This window comes from Schistocerca piceifrons, chromosome 3, assembly GCF_021461385.2.
Source record: "Schistocerca piceifrons isolate TAMUIC-IGC-003096 chromosome 3, iqSchPice1.1, whole genome shotgun sequence".
NCBI lineage: Eukaryota > Metazoa > Arthropoda > Insecta > Orthoptera > Acrididae > Schistocerca > Schistocerca piceifrons.
The window spans coordinates 881,967,877-881,992,033 of record NC_060140.1 but is presented as its reverse complement, the minus strand read 5'-3'; the positions used below and the strand labels follow the sequence as shown (position 1 = coordinate 881,992,033).

Genomic DNA, 24,157 nt, shown 5'->3' with positions numbered 1-24,157 from the left:
AGGCCGTTGGCCATGTTTTCGGTGGATTTATTTTTGATATTTTCCTTTCCCTAGGCTGGCTGCCTTCACCACTGCATAGAAGCCCAACCTGCGCAACCAGCCCTTATTACGGAGCGTATCCTAACCTTGAATGCTGCCACACTTTTAGTCCTGCAAGGCAGCGGGATGTGCTGAATTTTTCTTAGGCTTTTCCTCCCTCAGTCTTAGGTGATCCAACACTCTATTCTACAAGGCAGCAGCTTTGAATATCTGAGCTGAGGACGGAAAACGAAAGACTCCCTCGGGCCTCGAAACCTAATACCACTGGAATTTAAAAAACAAGAGCTGGACAAGAGAGGCTTACAGGAAAGGAAATAGAAGGAGTTTGACACCAGTAAGTGAAAATAATGCCAAACACAGCCCTGGACTCCGCGGTCTGTATACCCTAGTACTCGCAGCGTGAGAGTCCCTTAAGGGCTTAAACAAAACTACCATAGCAACATATACTACCCAAAAGTTTAAATGTTATAAATTCGTTATAATATTAATTTACAGTTAGCTGTTTACAGCTTCAATAAATTATTAACGTGTGTGTGAAAACACCTGTAATTACAAACAAATATGTTTTCACCGTTATTTCTCTGAGACATGCTGTGCAGTTGCAGAATCCGAAATCTGCCATCACTGTTGCCGCCCCGTCGCGCTCGGCGAAAGAACGAACAAGGGGCTGTGGCAAACATGATGTGTATCGCACATGATACCACAAGCCAGAAAAAGGTTCAACTGCGTACGCGCCCGAGAGATACCTTATATGGCACCTCGGGAGTAAAGGACACACACACACACACAAACACACACACACACACACACACACACACACACACACACACAAACACACCGTAAACAACTAGCGCCTCCAAGCATCTTAAGCAAAACCTCCGTTTCTATTTATATGTTCACTTCTGCCTGTAATCCTGCTCTCCAAACGGTCAAACAGTAGGGGTACAGAGTTCATGCTACTTGGTCTCCGTTGGTAGTTAATATTCACTATCGATAACTCCTAACGTTGGCCATCTGTCGTTGTGTGATCGCGCTAGTTTACAGTTTGTGTATGTGCGTGTGTGTTGTCTTTCCGTGTATGCCGTATTACGGTTCTTGGTCGGCAACGGCCTATCTACTGGAGGTCTAAATTTTCGTGCACGGACCTCTCGTTGCCATTTTGCCTTGAAAATGACGCGGGTGTTCACCTGTCGAAATATCGACGTGTCGAAGATATCGTCCGGTAGCATACCCGTAAGCTATTTGAATATAAATGGTTTCGTTGTTCGCAGATGATTTATATAAACTGATTGCACCGTACGGCGTGTGACGCTGTGGGAAGTCAGTGTCTATGTACCACTGTGTAGACTTATACATCTACATCCACATTCCTACTCCGAAAGCCACTGAACTGTGCATGGTGGAGGGTACACTGTAGCACCGATAGTCATTCCCTTTTCTGTTCCATTTGCAAAAGGAGCGAGAGAATGACAACTATCCGTATGCATCCATTCCAATCCCTATTTCGCTTATCTTGCCTTCGCGGACCTTACGCGAGATATACGTTGGTGGCAGTAGAATCGTTCTGCAGTCTGTCGCGAATTTCGGTTCTCTAAACTATATAAGCACTCTATGGTCAGACAACAAGTGTCCCATCGGGACCATCCGACCGCCGTGTCATCCTCAGATGAGGAAGCGGATAGGAGGGGTGTGTGGTCAGCAGACCGCTCTCCCGGTCGTTATGATGGTTTTCTTTGACCGGAGCCGCCACTATTCGGTCGAGTAGCTCCTCAGCTGGCATCACGAGACTGAGTGCACTCCGAAAAATGGCAACAGCACATGGCGGCCCGGAAGAGCCGGCCACTCCCGACAGCGCTTAACTTCGGTGATCTGACGGGAACCGGTGTATCCACTGCGGCAAGGCCGTTGCCTCTTAAACTATATGAGCAGTGATAATTAAGAAACAGTCTTGATCGCAAATTTCTTTTAGGCGAAGTGACCGGTTCCAATCCTTAAGGATCATCTTCAGACTCCAGAACGGCAGGTGAACTTCCATGGAGTATCGTATTAATATAAGATCGCTGATGATGGTTTCAAAAATTTTATATATGAGTAGTTTTTCACTAAAAAAAACATCCCATCTGAGTTCACAGAACATTTAGGCAATACTAAGATGTTGATGGAACCTACCAGTAATGAATCTAGCAGCATATTTCTGAATCTGTTCGATGTTTTCCTTTATTCCGACCTTGTGGGGATCCCAAACACTCGAGTAGCTCGCAAGACCGGGTCGTAGTAATTTGCTATATGCGGTTTGGTTTATAGATGAGCTACATTTTCGTAGATTTCTCCCAATAAATCGAAATCGATCATTTGCCTTCCCTGCTAGCAACTTTACGTGCTCCTTAAATATCATGTTCCTTTGCATCATAACGTCTACATATTTAAATGACGTGACTGTGTCAGGTAGCAAACTACTAATACTGCATTCTAACATTAAATAATTGGGGCCGGCCGTAGTGGCCGAGCGGTTCTAGGCGCTTCAGTCTGGAACTGCGCTACCACTACGGTCGCAGGTTCGAATCCTGCCTCGGACATGGATGTGTGTGATGTCCTTAGGTTATTTAGGTTTAAGTAGTTCTAAGTTCTAGGGAACTGATGCCCTCAGATGTTAAGTCCCACAGTGCTCAGAGCCATTTGAACCATTTTTGAAATAATTGTTTTTCCTACTTATCTGCATTAACTTACGTTTCTCCACATTTATGGCAAACAGCCATTCATCACATCGAATAGAAAATCTGTCCTAGCCATCCTGCGCCGCGCTCCAGTCTCTCAATGACGGCACTTACCCATACACTACAGCTTCGTGTTGCTCATACTATCCACCTTATGCTTTATGTATCACACTTCCCTGTGGCACTCTTGACGACACTTTTACCTCTAATAAATAATCGCCATCCAGACAACGTATTTGGTTCACTTAACAAGTCTTCGAGCCACTCAGATACTAGGATTGTCCAGAAATTAAGTTCCGATCGGTCGGAATATGAAAACGGCAGTGAAAATCAGAAACGTTTTATTTGCAACAGATAGATACACCTTCCACCTACTTGTCTACATTGTCGTCGCTCCAACTTCGAGTCTTGTCGTAGTGTTGTATGAACTTTCCAATATCCTCGTCATAGAAAGCATCCGCCTGTGCTTTTGGCTAATTATCTGCACTGGTCTGCAGCTCGTTGTCTGTGGAAAAATTGTGTCTTCGTAGCCTGCTGTTCTTGTGAGCAGAGATGAGACTCAGGGGGAGCCAATTACGGACTGTATTGTGGCTGACCAGACACTTCTCATCGGAAGCGCTGCAGGAGCGTCTTCATTGCCTTTGCAGTGTGCGGCCGAGAACTGGCAAGAAGAAGGAACTGTTCGACAGCTGTGTTATGTGGGCTGCATGACACAGGCGAAATCTCTAACCAGGCCCTCATACATGGCGGGAGACGCTATTCCCTACGCATTTTCACGTGCTCTCTGTTCACTCAAAACTGAAAAGAGCGACGCGACACGATCGACGGGCATACTACACACACTGCCCAGCACATGAGCAAAAGCTTTTCCGGATTTTCCCACTGGTTTCCATTTCGTGACCGAAAGGCACTTACTTTCTGGACAACCCTCGTATCTCAGAATCTATCCTGTTTACTCGGACGTTCGTTAATACTCTGGAGCGGGGCATGGTGAGGTGTGCTTTCCGGAAATCTAGGACTACGGAATCTTCCTGCTGCCGTTTATCGAGCAGACAGACGTTAGGAATATTAGTCTGTAATTTCTAGGGTCCTTGCTTGTACCCGTTTACCGTTGTTTCTAATTTCTCGAGAATATGACAAATGGTATACCAATGAGGTTCCTCTCAGAGTATGCCGACACAACAGCGCCTTTCTTAGCAATCACATAGACTACAACCGCTCACTTGACGGAAGGTCTGTTCCTAAAGACTGGAAAGCAGCACAGGTCACACCAATATTCAAGAAAAGAAATAAGAGTAACGCATTGAATTACAGACCCATATCACTTACCTCAATTTGCAGTGGGATTTTGGAGCACATACTATACTCGAACATCATGAATCACCATGAAGAAAATGACTTATTGATACATAACCAACACGGATTCACAAAATATCGTTCTTGTGCAACACTGCTAGCTCTTTATTCCTATGAAGTAATGAGTGCTGTCGACAAGGGAGCTCAGATCGATTACATATACCTAGATTTCCAGAAGGCTTTTGATACCGTTCCTCACAAGCGACTATTAATCAAATTGCGTGCATGTGGAGTAACGTCTCAGTTGTGTGACTAGATTCGTGATTTCCTCTCAGAGAGGTCACAGTTCGTAGTAATGGACTGTAAATCATCGAGCAGAACAGAAGTGATATCTGGCGTTCGGCAAGGTGATGTCATAGGCCCTCTGCTGTTCCTGATTTATATAAATGATCTAGGTGATAATCTGAGCAGCCCCCATAGATTTTTTGCAGATGACGCTGTAATTTACCGTCTAGTAGAATCATCAGACGATCAATTCCAATTTCAAAATAATCTAGAGAGAATTTCTGTATGGTGCGAAAAGTAGCAATTAATACTAAACAAAGAAAAATGCGAGGTTATCCACATGAGTACTAAAAGCAATCAGATAAATTTTTGGGTGTACGATAAATCGCACAAATCTAAGGGCTGTCAGTTCGACTAAATACCTAGGAATTACAATTACGAGCAACTAAAACTGTAAAGACCACTTAGATAATATTGTGGGGAAGGCGAAACAAAGACTGCGCTTTGTTGGCAGAACACTTAGAAGACGCGACAATCCCACTAAAGAGACAGCCTACATTACGCTTGTCCGTCCTCTAATGGAGTATTGCTGCGCGGTATGGGATCCTTGGCAGGTAGGATTGGCGGAGGACATCGAGCGGGTGCAAAGAAGGGCAGCTACTTTCGTGTTATAGTGCAATAGGGGTGAGAGTGTCAATGATATGATACGCGAGCTGGGGTGACAGTCACTGAAACAAAGGCGGTTTTCTTTGTGGCTAGATCTATTTACGAAATTTCAATCACCAACTTTCTCTTCCGGATGCGTAAATATTTTGTTGACACCCACGTAGGGAGGAATGATCATCATAACACAATAAGAGAAATCAGAGCTGGAACGGAAAGACTTAGGTGTTTCTTTTTCCCACGCGCCATTCGACAGTGGAATGGTAGAGAAGTAGTATGAGTATGGTTCGATGAACCCTGTGCCAGGCACTTAAGTGTGAATTGCAGAGTAACCATGCAGAGGTAGATGTAGATGTAGACGATCGGTTCAGGCATGGGGCAGTGAATTTCACAACAGACAAAAGAGGCATTAATGTCAATAGGTTCAAATCATCCGTAAAGCATTTCCCAGTCCTGCTTCTCTTTATTCGTGTAAACTCTCCGCATTCGAATCTGGAAATACGAGCTCATCTGCCAATTACACTGGTTGACAATTGCTAAGGAACAACTGCGAATTGCTAGGGACCAACCGACGATTGTGAAATGTAGAGGGCGGGACGTGTTGACTGCAGCGAAGCCCGTGCATGAACGCTCTGTATGCATTCCACGCTTCATGCAGTACGCTGTGCGACATTCCGGATGATAGGGCAACATGTGTATCAGACGTCATTTGAGTGCTTACGATCGTGGACGAACAGTTGTACAACACTTTGCCGGTCAAAGCGTCACTACTGTGGCCACGGATTTGCGTGCGTCCAAAACTGTACTCTGTACCTACTTGCGTTTTCCGTGGTCAGGCATGTAAAACTGGTATATTTTTTAAAAAGTAATATGAAAAATTAATAACATATGCTCACTTCTGTGACTGTCGTATGTTGAAGTCACGTAAAATGTGTAAGCTTTCTGTGTAATCTACTTGTATCTGAAAATCCGAATATTCTTTTTCGAAAACTTGCTTGTCGTGTAACGTGTACTTCAGATGTCGTATTCAGCTGCTGAGCAGTACTTATTGTTGATTGGCCCTGTATTCCGCTTGTAAAGAGTGTCGTCAAACAAAACTTCTATCTTAGTGTAATACTGAATCTGAAATAATGAAAGTGAACTAACTAAATCCCAAAAGAAACTAATTGGGCATTCAGTGGAAACATATAATTGAAACTTAAGACTGAAGTACGTTATGAAAGTTATGTAACATCAAGTGCAGATATTGAAACATCCACAAAGCAAAATACTGCTCAACTCTGAAGAAAATTACTGTTTAAAATAAGCGACGCTGTTCACTGTAAATTAATTTGTTTGCTCGGCAGAAAAGCTGAAAATTCTGGCTACGTACTTTTTTTCCACAACAATGAAAAGTGAGATCTGCGCTGAAATGAAAGTATGCCATTTCATGTCTGACGTACCGATGTTCTCGAAAACAAATTAAAATCGCTAAATGTAGCAGCTATAGAAAAATAACCTATTATCAAATGATTCTTTGCTTGTCAGAAAAAGTCTGTGGCTGTGTGTAGCGTAAAATGCAATGCGCACCCCCAGAAAATATTTAAAACATTACTAAGAACAATGGAGGAAGATTTTACTTTAAAGGAAATCATTACTGAGAAAGTAAACTCTGCTTATTGTCAGGAAAAGATTGTACAACGTAAGAAGACTCTAACAATTACGAAATTCACTCATTCCAAAAATTACAGACATTTGAAATAATTGAGTTATTTGTGACATGATAAAAACAAAGAGATAAAATTAAAAATAATCATTAATGTTATTAGTTATCTAAGGGACGAAGATTTCGTTGGGTTAATATTCCTGACAAACAAACATTTCATTCTTGCGCCTGCATTGGTTTCCTTGAAATATTCCTCCAAAGACTACACCATAGGCAAAGTGAAGCAAATATCTTTGCACATAAATTTTCATCTCCGTAATAAATTATACCGGATAATTTATCCCAGATTTACAAATATCAGATCTCCTTCTCTAGGACTCAGCTGCTCTCTACTGTGCCTGTGATAAGAATGCCCCAGCGCTCCACAACTGACTGTCGACCAGGCGCACCATAGATTACATTAAACACAGAGTCAGGGATCTTATCCACTACCCGTGCAAAGCGCTCGTGAATCTTTGTCTCATTACAATAAAGGTGACATATTTACAGTGACAGACAATATATGAGAATCTTAGAAATGAACAGACTACTTACGCCTAATTTATCATTCAAGGCTAGTTTTCCACAAATGTGTTGTATTAAAGAAAACTCTCGTATTACATGTGTATAAGTAAGTCATTGAAAGAACCATGATGGAATACATTTTATCAAAACGTGTCATTAACTTAAAAAAGTAATAACACTATCGCATTTACTGAAAAACCTTACCTCTACGATAAAAAACTGCAACTACTGGTTATTAAAAACTGTTAAAATGAAATTACAGTAAAATAGAATGACGTTAGGATGGCAGTGCCCTATACTGGACCCTTCGCTAGTGGTGCATTGCTTGCGCCAGCCCCGGCGCTGTGTCCATTCCGTGTTTTCAGCAGCGTACGACAGGCTCGGCTTGATCGCCTCGTCCCACATAGTCGCTATGTTCGCCTGGTGTCACTTCTCTCCAAGCCTGTCTTTGTACGTTTCGCTGGAGGATCAGATCGTGGAAAACGCTGACTAACTAATTCCAGGATGAACCATTCTAATCATTGAGCACATGTGCTGGATCCACCACATCGTGCCTATAACGTTCTTCTAACATATCTCATGCCCACCTCTTAACTGCTCTATGTAAAATTTTAAGATTTCTTTGTGGACACTCTAAGAGAGTGTTTACATCCAACAAAGTGTAGCAATGGTGAGCGTTCTTTAATCTAGTCTCAAATTAACAAACGGATTCTTGTCATTATCAGTGTTGTGGAGTAGTTGTATTTTAAGTAGTTGTATCTGTGCGGAAACATATGTTAACTTTATTGTTACGAATATATTTTGCAATGTTGTCGGTCGCCTCATTTGTACGTATGTCGGTTTTTCATCCTTAGTCTAGACTTTCCTCTGCTTTCTGCTGGTGGTGTTTGCCGTATGCTGCAGTTCTTCTTTTTCTTTTCTCTTCTTGCACAGTACTGCCACATGACTCCTTAAGTATCGTTTGATTACTGCTATCTCATTTAGTGGCAGTGGAATTACGATACAAGAAGAGAAACAAAAAAGCAAAACTACAGCGTGAGGCAAACATCACCAATAGGAAGCAGAGGAATATATTTTATACTAACAAGGGAACCTCCCCATCGCATCCCCCTCAGATTTAGTAATAAGTTGGCACAGTGGATAGGCCTTCAAAAACTGAACACAGATCAATCGAGAAAACAGGAAGAAGTTGTGTGGAACTATGAAAAAAATAAGCAAAATATACAAACTGAGTAGTCCATGTGCACAATACGCAACATTTAGTAGAGTGTGAACACAGGAGCGCCGTGGTCCTGTGGTTAGCGTGAGGAGCTGCGGAACGAGAGGTCCTTGGTTCCAGTTTTCCCTCGAGTGAAAATTTTAATTTTTTATTATGAGATAATTATTATCTGTTCGTCTTTTGGGAGTGATTATCACATCCACAAGAAAACCTAAATCGAGCAAGGTAGAAAAATCTTTTTACCCATTCGCCAAGTGTACAAGTTAGGTGGGTCGACAACATATTCCTATCATGTGACGCACATGCCGCCACGAGTGTCGTATAGAATATATCAGACGTGTTTTACTTTGGAAGAATCGGTTGACCTATGACCTTGCGATCAAATGTTTTCGGTTCCCATTGGAGAGGCACGTCCTTTCGTCTACTAATCGCACGGTTTTGCGGTGCGGTCGCAAAACAGAGACACTAAACTTATTACAGTGAACAGAGACGTCAATGAACGAACGGACAGATCATAACTTTGCGAAAATAAAGAAAGTAAAATTTTCACTCGAGGGAAGACTTGAACCAAGGACCTCACATTCCGCAGCTGCTTACGCTAACCACGGGACCACGGTGCTCCTGGGCTCACATTGTCCAATATATTGCCTATCTTGCACATGGACTACTCAGTTTGTATATTATGATTATTTTTTTCATAGTTCCACACAACTTCTTCCTGTTTTCTCGATTGATCTGTGTTCAGTTTTTGAAGGCCTATCCACTGTACCAACTTATTACTAAATCTGAGGGGGGTGCGATGGGGAGGTACCCTTGTAACGATGAAAACGTGACGTGCACCTATGACATTATGATCAGGTGAACGATAAGGTTGCAAAACGTTTTCGTGACATGAAAGTTAACAAATGTTTCCGGACGCAACTGTTTAAAATACAACTACAGCACAACACTGAAAATAACAAGAATCCGTTTGCAATTTCGGGAGTATACTGGACAAAGCGTATTAATTGCTAAAAAAATATACGTAGAGCTGACGAGACGACATTCTGAGATTAGATTTGAGGAACGCTTACGGCTCTATAGCTATAAGACAACTTTCGATCCTCACTTGGTTGAATATACATGCTGTCGAATGACTACAAAGGACGCTTAAAAATTTACATAGAACAGATCAGGGACAGGCACTAGATACATGGGGGGAGCTTGCAATTCACTCACATAACATGCTGGATCCCGTAAATCTGCTGAACGATCACTACGGTTTTTGTCGGAGTTCCTTTTGAAATGTTTTTGAGGAGTTGATCCTCCGGTGGAACGTAGAAGGCCAGACCTTGAGATCGGTAGCAGGTGACGGACGCAGCAACTATGTCGGTCGAGGTGACCACACCGGGCCTACCACGCGCTACTGAAAACACGTTGGCAGTTGTCAACAACTGGCTACGTCAGTACTGGCCTGTTTCTGCAAGAAGCTGATACCTAGTTTGCAAGTCAGACACATCAGAAATTGTTATATACGAACTGTGTTGAATATGTGAATGTACAAATTGTACCATGAACGTTGACTGCTGTTAATGTAATTCCTAATTCATATGCTGTATATAAGATATTGTATACCATATATGTAACTACTCAAATTTCTGGCTAAGTGGTTAACGCCGAAACACAATAAATAAATTTCAAAAAATAAAATAACAACTATAAAGAAAACAACGGCGCGGGAACCTGCAATGCAACACTACAGAACAACCCAGTGGAGGACTTTGCTATCCTGAGATCATGGTGTTTTATTTTTATTTCATTGTAGCAGCTTTTATATGAGTTTTCACTCATTTTATCGTACACATAACGCTTGCATTTTTTAAATAATGACCTTAGCATCCTCACCTCTTCCATTAACAACATCATGGTTTTGTCAGTCGTTTAGTTATACACATGTGAGTGATTTAATATGAGCACTTCCTTCACTGCAACAATTTTTTAGATAATTTGCTTTAAATGTTGGATTAGACGTAAAGAAGTTTATTAAATGTTGGATTAGACGTAAAGAAATCTATACTTTTATATGATTTTAATATACGACAGTTGCAGCCGTATGCATATGTTACTAATTTTTCATGTTATTTGAATTTTTTTTAATTTAAATTTTTTTTAAAGGTTTTATGATTTTAAGGTAGTACTTTGTGCCCTTGGCCCCCTTTTTTTTAAAGAAACTATCACTTTTGCATGATAGACCACAAAAGACATAATCAGATGTAGAGTAAGCTGTAATCCTCTCGTTTCGACTGCTATCCCCCCCCACCCCTCTTACTCCCTTCCCCCATTTTTCCTATACCCTTTCTCCGATATCCCTATGTGCAGTAAAGCAAGACGATATCTAATTTCAAGTCTTTTATCATATGATGATGTGATGTGATGTACATTCATTGAAATGTTAAAATAATGATGGTCACAGGTGCCCAACTATATTTGTTTATATAACTATATGAAGTTTTTTAGTGGATTAATCACATCTGAAGATATCAACTACTTGCCAAAACCGGTAACGTAATTTTTTACATGTCTAAGCGATTGTGACGTAATAATTTTTCATCCAACTCTGTATACTCATAGCTGGCTAATTTACAAACTGCTGTACTGACGCTCGTTTGGTGGCAAAGGCTCTCCCAAAAAATGGTTCAAATGGCTCTGAGCACTATGGGACTTAACATCTGAGGTCATCAGTCCCCTAGAACTTAGAACTACTTAAACCTAACTAACCTAAGGACATCACACACATCCATGCCCGAGGCAGTATTCGAACCTGCGACAGTAGTGGTCGCGTGGTTCCAGACTGAAGCGCCTAGAACCGCTCGGCCACACCGGCTGGCTAAATTTTCGCTCATTCTGTGTGCAGGGTTAAGAATGTGTCTTTACTCATTAGGGAGTTTTCCAGCCATTCCGACTCTCCAAGTTTTTGGAGTGCAATAACATTTCACCAGTGATAACTTTGCATTTTGTTCAAAAGCACGTTATCTATTTACGTGTGATAATCCAGTTTCGCACACTTTAACTAGCGTAGATTACATTTTTGAAGCATCTTTTCTTGAAAAATCTCCCTCTCTTCCTCCTTATGAGTTCACGGAGCATCCTTATTCTCGCTTCTACAAAAATATTACGAAGATACTGATAACCTAAATACATTGCCTCGGCGGAATCGGAGCAGGCGATTTACACAGACTTTCCACGGTAAGCAACTGAAGCTTGCAAATCCGATATCTGATAGGGTTGTAAAACCGGTTCAAGGCCTAACATGTGAACTTGGTAGTGAAAATCGGTTTCCAGTATTTACTGGGTCAGCTGTTTCCTAAGTTTCAGCTCCAGTTCTTCTGCAGGCTCCTGCCCAGAGCTAAATTTTCGAGTTCCTCGTTGACATAAGACACTATTACGTCTTTACCTAGATTACTGATGTAAATCTTTCTACAACTTTGACTGCCCATTGTACTCTGGTTATCATTGTTGTTATAGCTGTTTACGGCCACTTTTGTCAGTTTCGGGGTGGACTTCTTCAAAGACGTAAGGTCTGTGTGATGCAATTAGATCTAATATACAAAATTATGTTCAGACCTATGTTGCCACTGAAATGGGATGGATGTCTATCTATTGAATGTTGACCAAACACGTACGGTATTCAACTTTAGTCTAGCATAGCTTCTGTCTGTTACAAATGATGGTGAGCAAGTCTGAGACCACTACATAATCTGCAGATTAGGGCATCTTTTATGCACAAGCACATTCCATGGCCAAAGTAACAATTTTGAATCACTCATTATATCCAGTGTATCCACTGACCAGAGTCTTGCGCGGACGACCTCGAATGCAGCTTAATTTTATCACTGTACGGTACGTAGTTCATGAAATACGATGGCCAGTCAAAAAGCCTCCATAAACAAAGTTTGTTAAGCGAAAAATTTGAATTAGCTGTTGCTCCGCAATGCTTCTTCTTCAACCCACTGCAGAAGTAGTTTTCTGTGTCAACAGATGCCAGAACTGGAGTCGCCTGCAAAATGGCCGATATCGATGTTCGTATTAGATAGGGTCCTGTGATGAACTCTTGAATATAGAAAATGAAACGCCCACTCATATTCGTGAAAGACTGGGAAATATGCACGGAGATGCATCAGAGGATACCAGCACTATTAGACGATAGGTTCGTCGTTGTAACGAAACTGAAGGGCAAACACCGTTGGCTGACGAAACGCGAAGCGGCAACCTAAGTAACTCCACGATTAGTGTCACGTTGCCTTCCTCAGTAAAAGCAGCGTGATACCGATTATTCAACAACTGGGATACTCAAAGGTTTGTGCATCTTGGTTATCAAGAATACTAACCGACCATAATAAAGAGGAAAGAAATACAGTTGCCTCCCAACTCCTGCAGCGCTTCCGTTTGGAGGAAAAGGATTTTCTGAAAAAAAAATGTGACCAGGAACATGAACTATTTTTTTAAACCAGAAGAAAAGGGGCATCCAATGACATGGCATCACAGAAACTCACCGAGGGGGAAAAAAGGTTGAAAACTGTGCGATCGGATCAGAAAGTTACGGATACAGTATTTTGAGTCACAGAGGGTTTGATTATGGTTAATTTTTTGATGTAGGGGTCGACAACAAATTCTGTGCAGTAAGTCAGAACCCCCAGACAGCTTAAAGTACCTCTTCAGCAAGCTCTCCCAACGAAAGCTATTTTGGGTGACAATCCACGACCGCACACCAGTTATCACACCACCGAATATATTGGCAAATTGAATGAGAAGTGTTGCCTCATCCCCCATACAGCTCTGACATGGCGTCATCAGGCTTCCATCTGTTCGGGCTCATCGTGGGATTCACTTTTAAAATGAGCACGCTATGAAAATGTCCGAGTGTCAAGACTTCAGAAGCAGTACCGAGCGTTTCACCACAATGGAATACATGCCTTGTTAAAAGAGGACCAAAACTGTGGAAATGGAGGGAAATAGGAAGTTATAAATATAAAGTCATAAATTAATCGTCAGTGTTGTGGTTTTCAACCAATGTACTTGCATCTGAAATTCCTGACAAATAAAGCAAACAGGAGACATTACTTTTTGAGTGATCCTCGTACGTCGCTGAGTATGACTTTATTTCCTGCTGTAATAAATACAACACCACCATTAGCTATTAGTTAGGTAACGGCCTTGCCGCAGTGGATACACCAGTTCCAGTCAGATCACCGAAATTAAGCGCTGTCGGGCGTGGCCGGCACTTTGATGATTAACCATCTGGACCGCCACGCGCTGTTGCCATTTTTCGGGGTGAACTGAGCCTCGGGATCCCACTTGAGGAGCTACTCGACCGAATAGTAGCGGGTCCGGTCAGAAAACCATCGTAACGACCGGGAGAGCAGTGTGCTGACCATATGCCCGTCCTATCTGCATCCTTATGAGGACGACACGGCGGTCGGATGATCCCGATGGGCCACTTGTGGCCTGAAGACGGAGTGCTATTACCCATTAGTTAGCGTTTAGTTATACACTTAGGTTTGCTTCAAATATTTCACCTGTATCATCTCGGGTTTTAGCTGCCCTTCTCTTTCCAAGCATGAGCTCCATTGACTTGTTGGGAGTGCTTCAAACTCATGGACTTTGTTGCGAAAGCTTCGGCAACTGATGACTGGGATTTTAGTGGTGTCGTCCGTGAGTGGCACTAATTTGGGTCTCGGATAGCTATCACTATAATGAGTGGATGGACAGTCGCCTGATCCAAGAAACCTTCGTATGCTCCCCACACACAGTCAGAAACCTGGCTCGCAGTCTCGGCTGATTCCTGACCCATTTAGTTCAAAATGGCTCTGAGCACTATGCGACTTAACTTCTGAGGTCATCAGCCGCCTAGAACTTAGAACTAATTAAACCTAACTAACCTAAGGACATCACACACACCCATGCCCGAAGCAGGATTCGAACCTGCGACTGTAGCGGTCGCTCGGTTCCAGACTGCAGCGCCTAGAACCGCACGGCCACTCCGGCCGGCTGAGCCATTTAGTATCTCAGTAGTCTACAGCATAGACAAAACTCGCCGTGATACCAAATAACATCGCTGCCAGTACAGCCTAGCCCTTCAGTGGTGAGAAAATGAAAAAAGGGATATAAAAAGTTATTACGGATTGTAGGGGGTCCAGTATATGGTGCTGTACAGTACTTATTTATGAAAAGAACATAGCTTTTTTTGAAGATATTGTACAGTAATATCAATTTTGTAGTGCAGACAATTACAAACTTTACTAATTCATTTCGAGGCTAGAAAAAATATACTTACTCTTACGTAAGGCGGCAGCTTGATGTACTCCAGAGAGACGTTATGGTGACAACAAGAATGTTAATGTTGAACGGCAGAAACTAATTGGTACGCGTAGTACCTCGATTTCATTAGAGAATGGGTCTGTTCTTTTCAGTCCATTTTGTCGGCTTTCAATACGGTTTCTTATTTGGGGTATAGCTTGTGGCAGCACGTGACTCCAAAATTCTAGAATTTCGAAGGGCCGATGCTTTCGAAAGCGTTATTTGTTTCAAGGATAGTTAGCAGAAGTGTTAACTTTGTTACGTCGTTTGCTTGAGCCTGATTGCAATACTGTAAGTGCTTTATCAAAGTTTCATGGAAACGCACTGCACTTGTACAGTTTCAAGACACTGTGTTGCAGGTACTACGTGGGTCCCAAGCTGTTCATTGTGATATCGCGACCAGAAGACGTGCGGAAGGTCCTGGCGTCGACCAAGACGCGCGAGCGGGACCCCTACTTCATGCACGTGCTCCGGACTCTCATAAGCGACGGGCTCATCACCTGTACGGGTGACACCTGGAGGAGGCACCGGAAGGCCATCGAACCAGCTTTCCACTACGAGGTAGGACAATATTGTTGCCGTATCATATGACATTTTGAAAAACTACCGTGTTTCTTGGGACGAATTTATACACTCCTGGAAATTGAAATAAGAACACCGTGAATTCATTGTCCCAGGAAGGGGAAACTTTATTGACACATTCCTGGGGTCAGATACATCACATGATCACACTGACAGAACCACAGGCACATAGACACAGGCAACAGAGCATGCACAATGTCGGCACTAGTACAGTGTATATTCACCTTTCGCAGCAATGCAGGCTGCTATTCTCCCATGGAGACGATCGTAGAGATGCTGGATGTAGTCCTGTGGAACGGCTTGCCATGCCATTTCCACCTGGCGCCTCAGTTGGACCAGCGTTCGTGCTGGACGTGCAGACCACGTGAGACGACGCTTCATCCAGTCCCAAACATGCTCAATGGGGGACAGATCCGGAGATCTTGCTGGCCAGGGTAGTTGACTTACACCTTCTAGAGCACGTTGGGTGGCACGGGATACATGCGGACGTGCATTGACCTGTTGGAACAGCAAGTTCCCTTGCCGGTCTAGGAATGGTAGATCGATGGGTTCGATGACGGTTTGGATGTACCGTGCACTATTCAGTGTCCCCTCGACGATCACCAGTGGTGTACGGCCAGTGTGGGAGATCGCTCCCCACACCATGATGCCGGGTGTTGGCCCTGTGTGCCTCGGTCGTATGCAGTCCTGATTGTGGCGCTCACCTGCACGGCGCCAAACACGCATACGACCATCATTGGCACCAAGGCAGAAGCGACTCTCATCGCTGAAGACGACACGTCTCCATTCGTCCCTCCATTCACACCTGTCGCGACACCACTGGAGGCGGGCTGCACGATGTTGGGGCGTGAGCGGAAGACGGCCTAACGGTGTGCGGGACCGTAGCCCAGCTTCATGGAGACGGTTGCGAATGGTCCTCGCCGATACCCCAGGAGCAACAGTGTCCCTAATTTGCTGGGAAGTGGCGGTGCGGTCCCCTACGACACTGCGTAGGATCCTACGGTCTTGGCGTGCATCCGTGCGTCGCTGCGGTCCGGTCCCAGGTCGACGGGCACGTGCACCTTCCGCCGACCACTGGCGACAACATCGATGTACTGTGGAGACCTCACGCCCCACGTGTTGAGCAATTCGGCGGTACGTCCACCCGGCCTCCCGCATGCCCACTATACGCCCTCGCTCAAAGTCCGTCAACTGCACATACGGTTCACGTCCACGCTGTCGCGGCATGCTACCAGTGTTAAAGACTGCGATGGAGCTCCGTATGCCACGGCAAACTGGCTGACGCTGACGGCGGCGGTGCACAAATGCTGCGCAGCTAGCGCCATTCGACGGCCAACACCGCGGTTCCTGGTGTGTCCGCTGTGCCGTGCGTGTGATCATTGCTTGTACAGCTCTCTCGCAGTGTCCGGAACAAGTATGGTGGGTCTGACACACCGGTGTCAATGTGTTCTTTTTTCCATTTCCAGGAGTGTAGTATTGGATCCACAAATGTTCTTACTACGAAACGCTTAATTCACTTGCGAGCAGGGACTGGGTCTCTGAACAGAGGAATAATGTTCAGCTGAGCAACTGACTGAACAATTCTTTCAGAGACATGGCTGCCCTGGACTTCCTCGTATAGTCAACGTAACACCACAATAACTTTTCACGCCGTCTAGTGCGTCAATTTTACAAAGTAGCAGTGTCAAAATGTGTATGCTTAATGTATTACTCACATAATAAGCCAAACATCTGTTTAAACAAGTAAGCCATACACGAGTCTGTATCAAAACTGATTTTGTAATGCATGCAATCGTGTGACGAGGGCCTCCCGTCGGGTAGACCGCTCGCCTGGTGCAAGTCTTTCGATTTGACGCCACTTCGGCGACGTGCGCGTTGATGGGGATGAAATGATGATGATTAGGACAACACAACACCCAGTCCCTGAGCGGAGAAAACCTCCGACCCAGCCGGGAATCGAACCTGGGCCCTTAGGATTGACAGTCTGTCGCGCTGAGCACTCAGCTACCGGGGGCGGACGATTTTGTAATTAATAACAATTACTGTACTACTTCCTCAAATATCAATTTAAACTGTTTTGTCTTTGTTGTGTGTGATGTTATCAGGAATATCAGACGGTTGAGTATAGATCGGCAAGATGTGGTTCTATTAATCTAATTCAGTGTTGTCACAGTTCATTACTCTTCAGCAGGTATATGAGCTGGCAGACTTCTGTGAAGGATAATCATTTTTTTTATGTTTGTGAGATAGGTGTTTCAATTTAGGACATTTTGTGTAGTAATCCTTTCCAGCATTCATTATCCAAATTATTTACTTAGAAATTTTTAATTGACATAGAATTGTGAGATGTTGTCAGTAAAGGTGAAATTTCGGACTTTAAAATTTATTAGAAGCTTTTTAGAATCCTATCATCAAAAGTAAAATTGTTATAAACATGTTTGAAAAGTTGGATTACAAAAAATCTTAAAAGCCTACACAATTCAAATATTAAGTGTTGTTTTGTATTACTTTCCTTCATTTTTGAGCAGTCATTGCTGTTGCATCTTTGTACAAGAAAGTGATGGGCGGCTCGTCGGAAATTCAATGGAAAAGGTCATGGAGCAGAATGTTTAGTAATGCCTCACTGAATAATGATAGTTGATAATATAAGTAAAAAGCTGTATGAATTAAAAACTTTTGTGTGAACAGAGGCCGTTGGGCTGACTAATTTAATAAACAGAGGATGCATAAAATTCGAACGTTTTCTATACTATATTTAAGTGTACTGCCTAAATTTACCTGAAACGTTATTAACACCCGGAAACGAGTTGAAAACGTTATCGGAAAAGATTACAAAGTTGCAGATAAAGATGACAAGTAAATGCAAGTACTTTATTTTACAATTGTTCTTGCCACCTTTCCGATTTAAAGGCTAAATTGCGGACAAGTGTAAATAAGAGGAACAGCTGTAGCTGAAAAGTAGTGGAAAGTTACAGATGGAGGTCCCTCACGCATTTTTTGGTTGGACGTTTTTTTACATAATCCGTAGGCTCTTTGTCTTCCTTTTATTATTCTCGTGTTCTTCCTTTTAATAGTAGACGAATTTCTGTATAAATGGCGATTCACACAAGATAGGTGACAACTGATAATGCATTCGCAGTAGAGCCAGTCGAGAAAAACTTGAAAAATCATGCTGATCGACAGTGAGAAATGCCGTTCTTCCAAAGGACAAGGGACCGATGCACACAGCTAGACATAGGCCGAAATGTTACTTGAGAAATGGGTTTATCGAGGGAAATGGTGAAAGCGTTCGATCCTGTTTGTCTAGTGAAAGAGATGGACAATGTCTCTCAGATAAACTTAAAAGCGAATGCTTTCCTCGACTGCTATCCTCTGGGAGCGGTTATGTATAGTACATGAACTGAACTGCAGGAAGAGACTATATTGTCCGAGATCCAAAAACCCTTTGATTGCACATCTAAAGATCGAAAACATGTCTTAAAAAAAAAAAAAAAGGGAAAAGAAAGAAAGAAAGATTCTGACTGGACGATTCATCTTGGCGAATGAACTAGTGTCTTCTAACGCTTAAAACGTCCCAGGAGAGACAAGAAGGAAATGATCATACAAATTTGTTTAAATCCATTTGAATTACAAAATTATTTCGTATTTTGTGGGTTTATATTTCCTTTCCAGTACACTTACATTGTTTTTATCCTCCATCTGTTAAGCAAATGGAATTACGAACACTTGCTTTAACAGAACATATGTTTCGATGTTACTAGGCTTACCGCCCATGGGAAAAAGCGTTTCACTCAAACTGTGTGGTAAAAGGAACGATCACTGAGCGCTTTGGTATTGTCGTTTGGGGCTACATCTCGTCTAAGGCCAGGTCAGCACTATGATCCGCCTGGGGCCTGGGTACTGTACTGCGCTCATCTTCATTTCATCATCATCGACGAGCAAATGGCACTGATCATTGCTTCTTTAACTACTTATCCATCACTGAGAAGTTTTTCTTCCTTTTCGCTAAAGCATAATATACTTTATAAGAGGCTGTTAACGCATTAATATTTTGCTGAGCTGGCTTTTTAAACACTCTTTCCTGTTACATTAACTTAGATTTTAAGGCTGTACCTTTGTTTTCGTAGTTCAGAATTAACAGGAAACTCACTGTTAAACTTTGTGTGATTTGTCGAAAACTGACGTCCTACATTACTTTCCTTGAGTACCTACGCACTACTGTTAAGCAATAAACACACAGATTTTCCTCCGAATTCGACCAAACAATAGTGCTTCTCCCAATCACTATCAAAACTGTATATTCTTTCTCTGTTAGTTGTATTGTATTAAGAATAATAGTCCACACACAACTCCTCCCCCCCCCCCCCCTACCCATCCCCCCCCCCCCCAAGTTACACTGGATAGCGCCAAAAATATTGCACAGGAAGAAGCTATCGCTACAAACAACAATGTTTGAAAAGAGCGGAGTTGTTGTTTGTGGCAAAGTTTTGTTGGGATTAAGCTTGTAACCTCCAGTTCCCAGCAACTGAGGTGTAATATTTGTGTAGGGGGATAATTAGTACTGCTTTGAGTGTAAAAAAAAAACTCTAAGAAAAGTAATGAGTACTGCTTTAAAAAACCAGACTTTTCCTGATATTTGATTTAATATCAGAAATAGTCGGATAAGAAATTTGCTTGCGAAGGGCGCCAGGAGAATATACCATGGACATCATGGCACCCGGGGTGCCCTAGACTTAGAGAACTACTTAAACCTAACTAACCTAAGGACATCACACACATCCATGCCCGAGGCAAGATTCGAACCTGTTGAACGGCGCTATTTTACAGTTCAGATGAGTGCCTGAAGCCAGACCAACACAAGACTACCTTCCCACTTAGCAGAAACTATTTAAGATTAAAAGGACAACCAAGAGTGCCTAAAACATAACTGTTATAGATATAATATCATAAACTGCCAAGAGACAGCAAAGTTATTTAGATTTCATTGTATTATGTGTAGGACATCAAGTCCCAGGCATCAAAGTGTACCAAAGTTAAGTACCATTTGGTAACATACTCTTAATCAATGTTATTGTTTATGTTTTATTTCTTTGCCATATTCCTGTTACAGTGCCACCCCATCCAACATGTGTTTAATTATTAAGTGTGTAATTAGCCACATTTAAAGAAAAGTAGCAGTAATACCCTTTCATGCTACTGGTTGTGAAAGTTTGGTCTCGATTAATAGTAGTAGTCAGTATGCATCCACAACACAAAACAAGCAATAGGGCCAAGAGAAACATTTCTTCGAGTACGAAGATCAAAGTAGACATACGGAAATTATTTGTAAAATCAACTGTAGGGAGTGAACTTCGGTTATACAAAAGTGGAGCATGAGGAAACGCGATAGAATCTATGTGGAGGGAATAGAGGTGTGGATGTGTCACCGAATCTTCAGAACAAGTCCGATGAAAGGAAAAATAAATTTATAAGTACTACAAAAAGTAGAGGAAAACAAAAACTTTTAGGTTCAAATGGCTCTAAGCAGTGTGGGACTTAATATCTGAGGTCATCAGTCCCCTAGACTTAGAGAAATACTTAAACCTAACCTAAGGACATCTCACACATCCATGCCAGAGGCAAGATTCGAACCTGCGACTGTACCAAACTTTTAGGTCGTATGGTATTTTTGGCAGGAAGACCCCATCTCGGATTGTTCTGCCACGCAGTTCAAGTGCTTTTATTTGATGCCACTTGCTGTAACAACTGGTGAGATGCCTTCAGTGACCAAAATTCTCGCTCTTTGTGCTAAAGATGACTCATTATCAAAATTTCTTTCTTCTCACTGTATTATGCACCAGGAAGCTTTTACGTGCAAAAATTCTGAAGTTAAACCCTTGCAACACCATGCCCCGGGGGGGGGGGGGGGGGGGGGGGTAGCTTAAGCTCATCTCCCTATAATTTTTAATTCTGTCGGTTACTTTTTATTTTAAAATTTTGAAAAAATATTTATCGTTTTTAATTAATTATTCCAGCGGATTCCACGTCTGTTTTAAAATTTTCGTTAAACGTAACCAAAAAATTTAAATCTCAGTGGCAGATGTCACTTCCCACAGTGAACTTGGTATGTCCAGGCTCAGGACCTAATATACACGAGAATATATCTTTAAAAAGTATTTTGAGATTAAAGGTCAACAACAATAAACGAAATGTGCGTTTTTTAATTTTTATGGTTATCAAAGTCGGTAGCACACGATACTGAAAGCGCATTAATACTGGTAAGTGAGTGCTAAAAGATATTTTCATGTTTTGAACCCTAATTACACATCAGTACCTCTTTAAAAATTGTTAATATAACTCAACAACAATTAGGGAATTTTGTTTTTTTTTTATTTTTTGTGTAGCCATAAAGCAATCCTCCTTGGTACTGCGTGTTATGGAAAATGCCTAGGTATTGCTGGGGTTAACAAAGTCATGAAAATTGTAACTCGTGTAGCAAATTGCATCTGACCATCCTCTACACGAAACCGATTGTTCAGAAATCTTTTAAATCTATCAGATTCTGAGCAAGGTGATACAATTTTTCATGCAGATGTCAGGTAGCTTAATAACCATTTTCTGGATGAGATAAGAGATTTTTTGAAATCATCTTGTGGATAACGTCGTCAAAAACTTGACAAGATATCATGGCCATTGGAGTTAGTTTTCTTTTCATATATCACCTAAAATTTAACTGAGCTAAACCTACAGTTGCAAGGGAGAAAATTGAAATGTTTCAGCTGTGCTACGTACAGTAAATGCGTTCCAGAGAAAACTACAATTATAGATTGCACATTTAAAAAGAAATTCCTCGTAACACTTTCTAGCTTCGACTTCAATTATGGAACCGCAAATGTCGGTTTATGTGATTATTTATCTATGCCAAACGTCTTGGAATCCTAGACACAATTTATAAATAGGTTTAGCCTGTTTTCAGCATTTGATTTAGTGATTTAATTTGTCAGTAATCTGTTTTTACCAGTTGACATTGCTGAACTTGGAGACAAGATGTGTGAGATCTTCGGAATTTGTAATCTTGAAGAATTAGAAATGGAAGTTTTAGACTTTCATGAAAATACGTCTTTGAAACTATGTTTTGCAACTTCAGACAATTTCTGGACTCTGGTGGATAGCAACAAACATCCTTTGATCGCTAGTGTTGCTTTGAAAACTTATTCTTGATTTGGCTCGACATATCTTTGGGAGATTGCATTTTCATCTATGAACATCAATAATAAATACCAGTCCAGCCCGACAGACTCACGTTTAGATGATGCATTAACAATAGCGTGTTCAAGCTATACACCAAATTTTTCTGAACTTACAGCGAACATGCAGTGTCAGACTCCTAATTAATTATGTAAGTTGAAAAACTAAGCAATTATAATTATAGTTCCTTGAAACACTTTACAGCATTACACATTTGTACACTCATGCTCATAAATTAAGGATAATGCTGATACATTTTGAAACAACGATCTGGTCGGCGGTTTGCGGGTTTAAATCACTTCGGGGTATGACCATATGGTGCATTTGACCTGCGGTCGTCGCATTGTGGCTCTGACATCAAACCACATACTCAGAGGTGTGCTGATGCATGTCAGAGTACGGTGTAGTGAGTCAGTATGCAGACGTTTTCAGACCTGCTAATGGTGACTGTGTGTTGAAAATGGCTCAAAGAACACATATTGGTGACGTTATAAGGGGTAGAATACTAGGGCGACTGGAGGCTGGTCAAACACAGCAGGTCGTAGCACGGGCCCTCCGTGTGACACAAAGTGTGATCTCAAGATTATGGCAACGATTTCCAGCAGACAGGAAACATGTCCAGGCACTACAGTACGGGACATCCACAGTGTACAACACCACAAGAAGACCGATATCTCACCATCAGTGTCCGCAGACCGCCACGGAGTACTGCAGGTAGCCTTGCTCGGGACCTTACCGCAGTCACTGGAACAGATGTCTCCAGACACACAGTCTACAGACGACTAAACAGACATGATTAATTCGCCTGGAGACCTGCATGGTGCATTCCTCTGACCCCTGGTCACAGGAGAGCCCGTAAAGCCTAGTGTCAAGAATACAGTGCATGGTCATTGGAACAGTGTTTTCAGGTTATGTTCACAGACAAGTCCAGGTATAGTCTGAACAGTAATTCTTGCCGGGTTTTCATCTGGCGTGAACCAGTAACCAGACACCAACCCCCTAATGTCCTTCAAAGAGACCTGTATGGAGGTCGTGGTTTGATGGCGTGGGGTGGGATTATGATTGGTGCACGTACACCCCAGCATGTCTTTGACAGAGGAACTGTAACAGATCACATGTATCGGGACATCATTTTGCACCAGAATGTCCGCCTTTTCTGGCGTGCAGTGGGTCCCACCATCCTCCTGATGGATGATAATGCACAGCCCCGCGGAGCTGCGATCGTGGAGGAGTACCTTGAAACAGAAGATATCAGGCGAATGGAGTGGCCTGTCTGCTTCCAGACCTAAACCCCATCGAGCACGTCTGGGATGCTCTCAGTCGACATTTTGCTGCACGTCTTCAAACCCCTACGACACTTCAGGAGCTCAGACAGGCACTGGTGCAATAATGGGAGGCTATACCACAGCAGCTGCTCGACCACCTGATCCAGAGTATACCAACCCATTGTGCGGCTTGTGTACGTGTGCATGGTGATCATATCCCATATCGATGTCGGGGTACATGCGCAGGAAACAGTGGCGGTTTGTATCACATGTTTTTCGGGACGGTTTTCTCAATTTATCACCAATACTACGGACTTACAGA

General features: G+C 42.4%; 1 protein-coding gene across 1 annotated transcript in view; it reads left to right on the top strand.

Annotated features, from left to right (window-relative positions):
- The window catches only part of LOC124789147 (cytochrome P450 4C1-like), a 130,207-nt gene that overhangs the window by 19,760 nt on the left and 86,290 nt on the right, over nucleotides 1–24,157 (top strand). Inside the window, exon 2 of the mRNA XM_047256441.1 lies at nucleotides 15,121–15,322. Coding sequence (XP_047112397.1) covers nucleotides 15,121–15,322 — 202 coding nt within the window. The remainder of the gene's footprint in view (nucleotides 1–15,120; nucleotides 15,323–24,157) is intronic.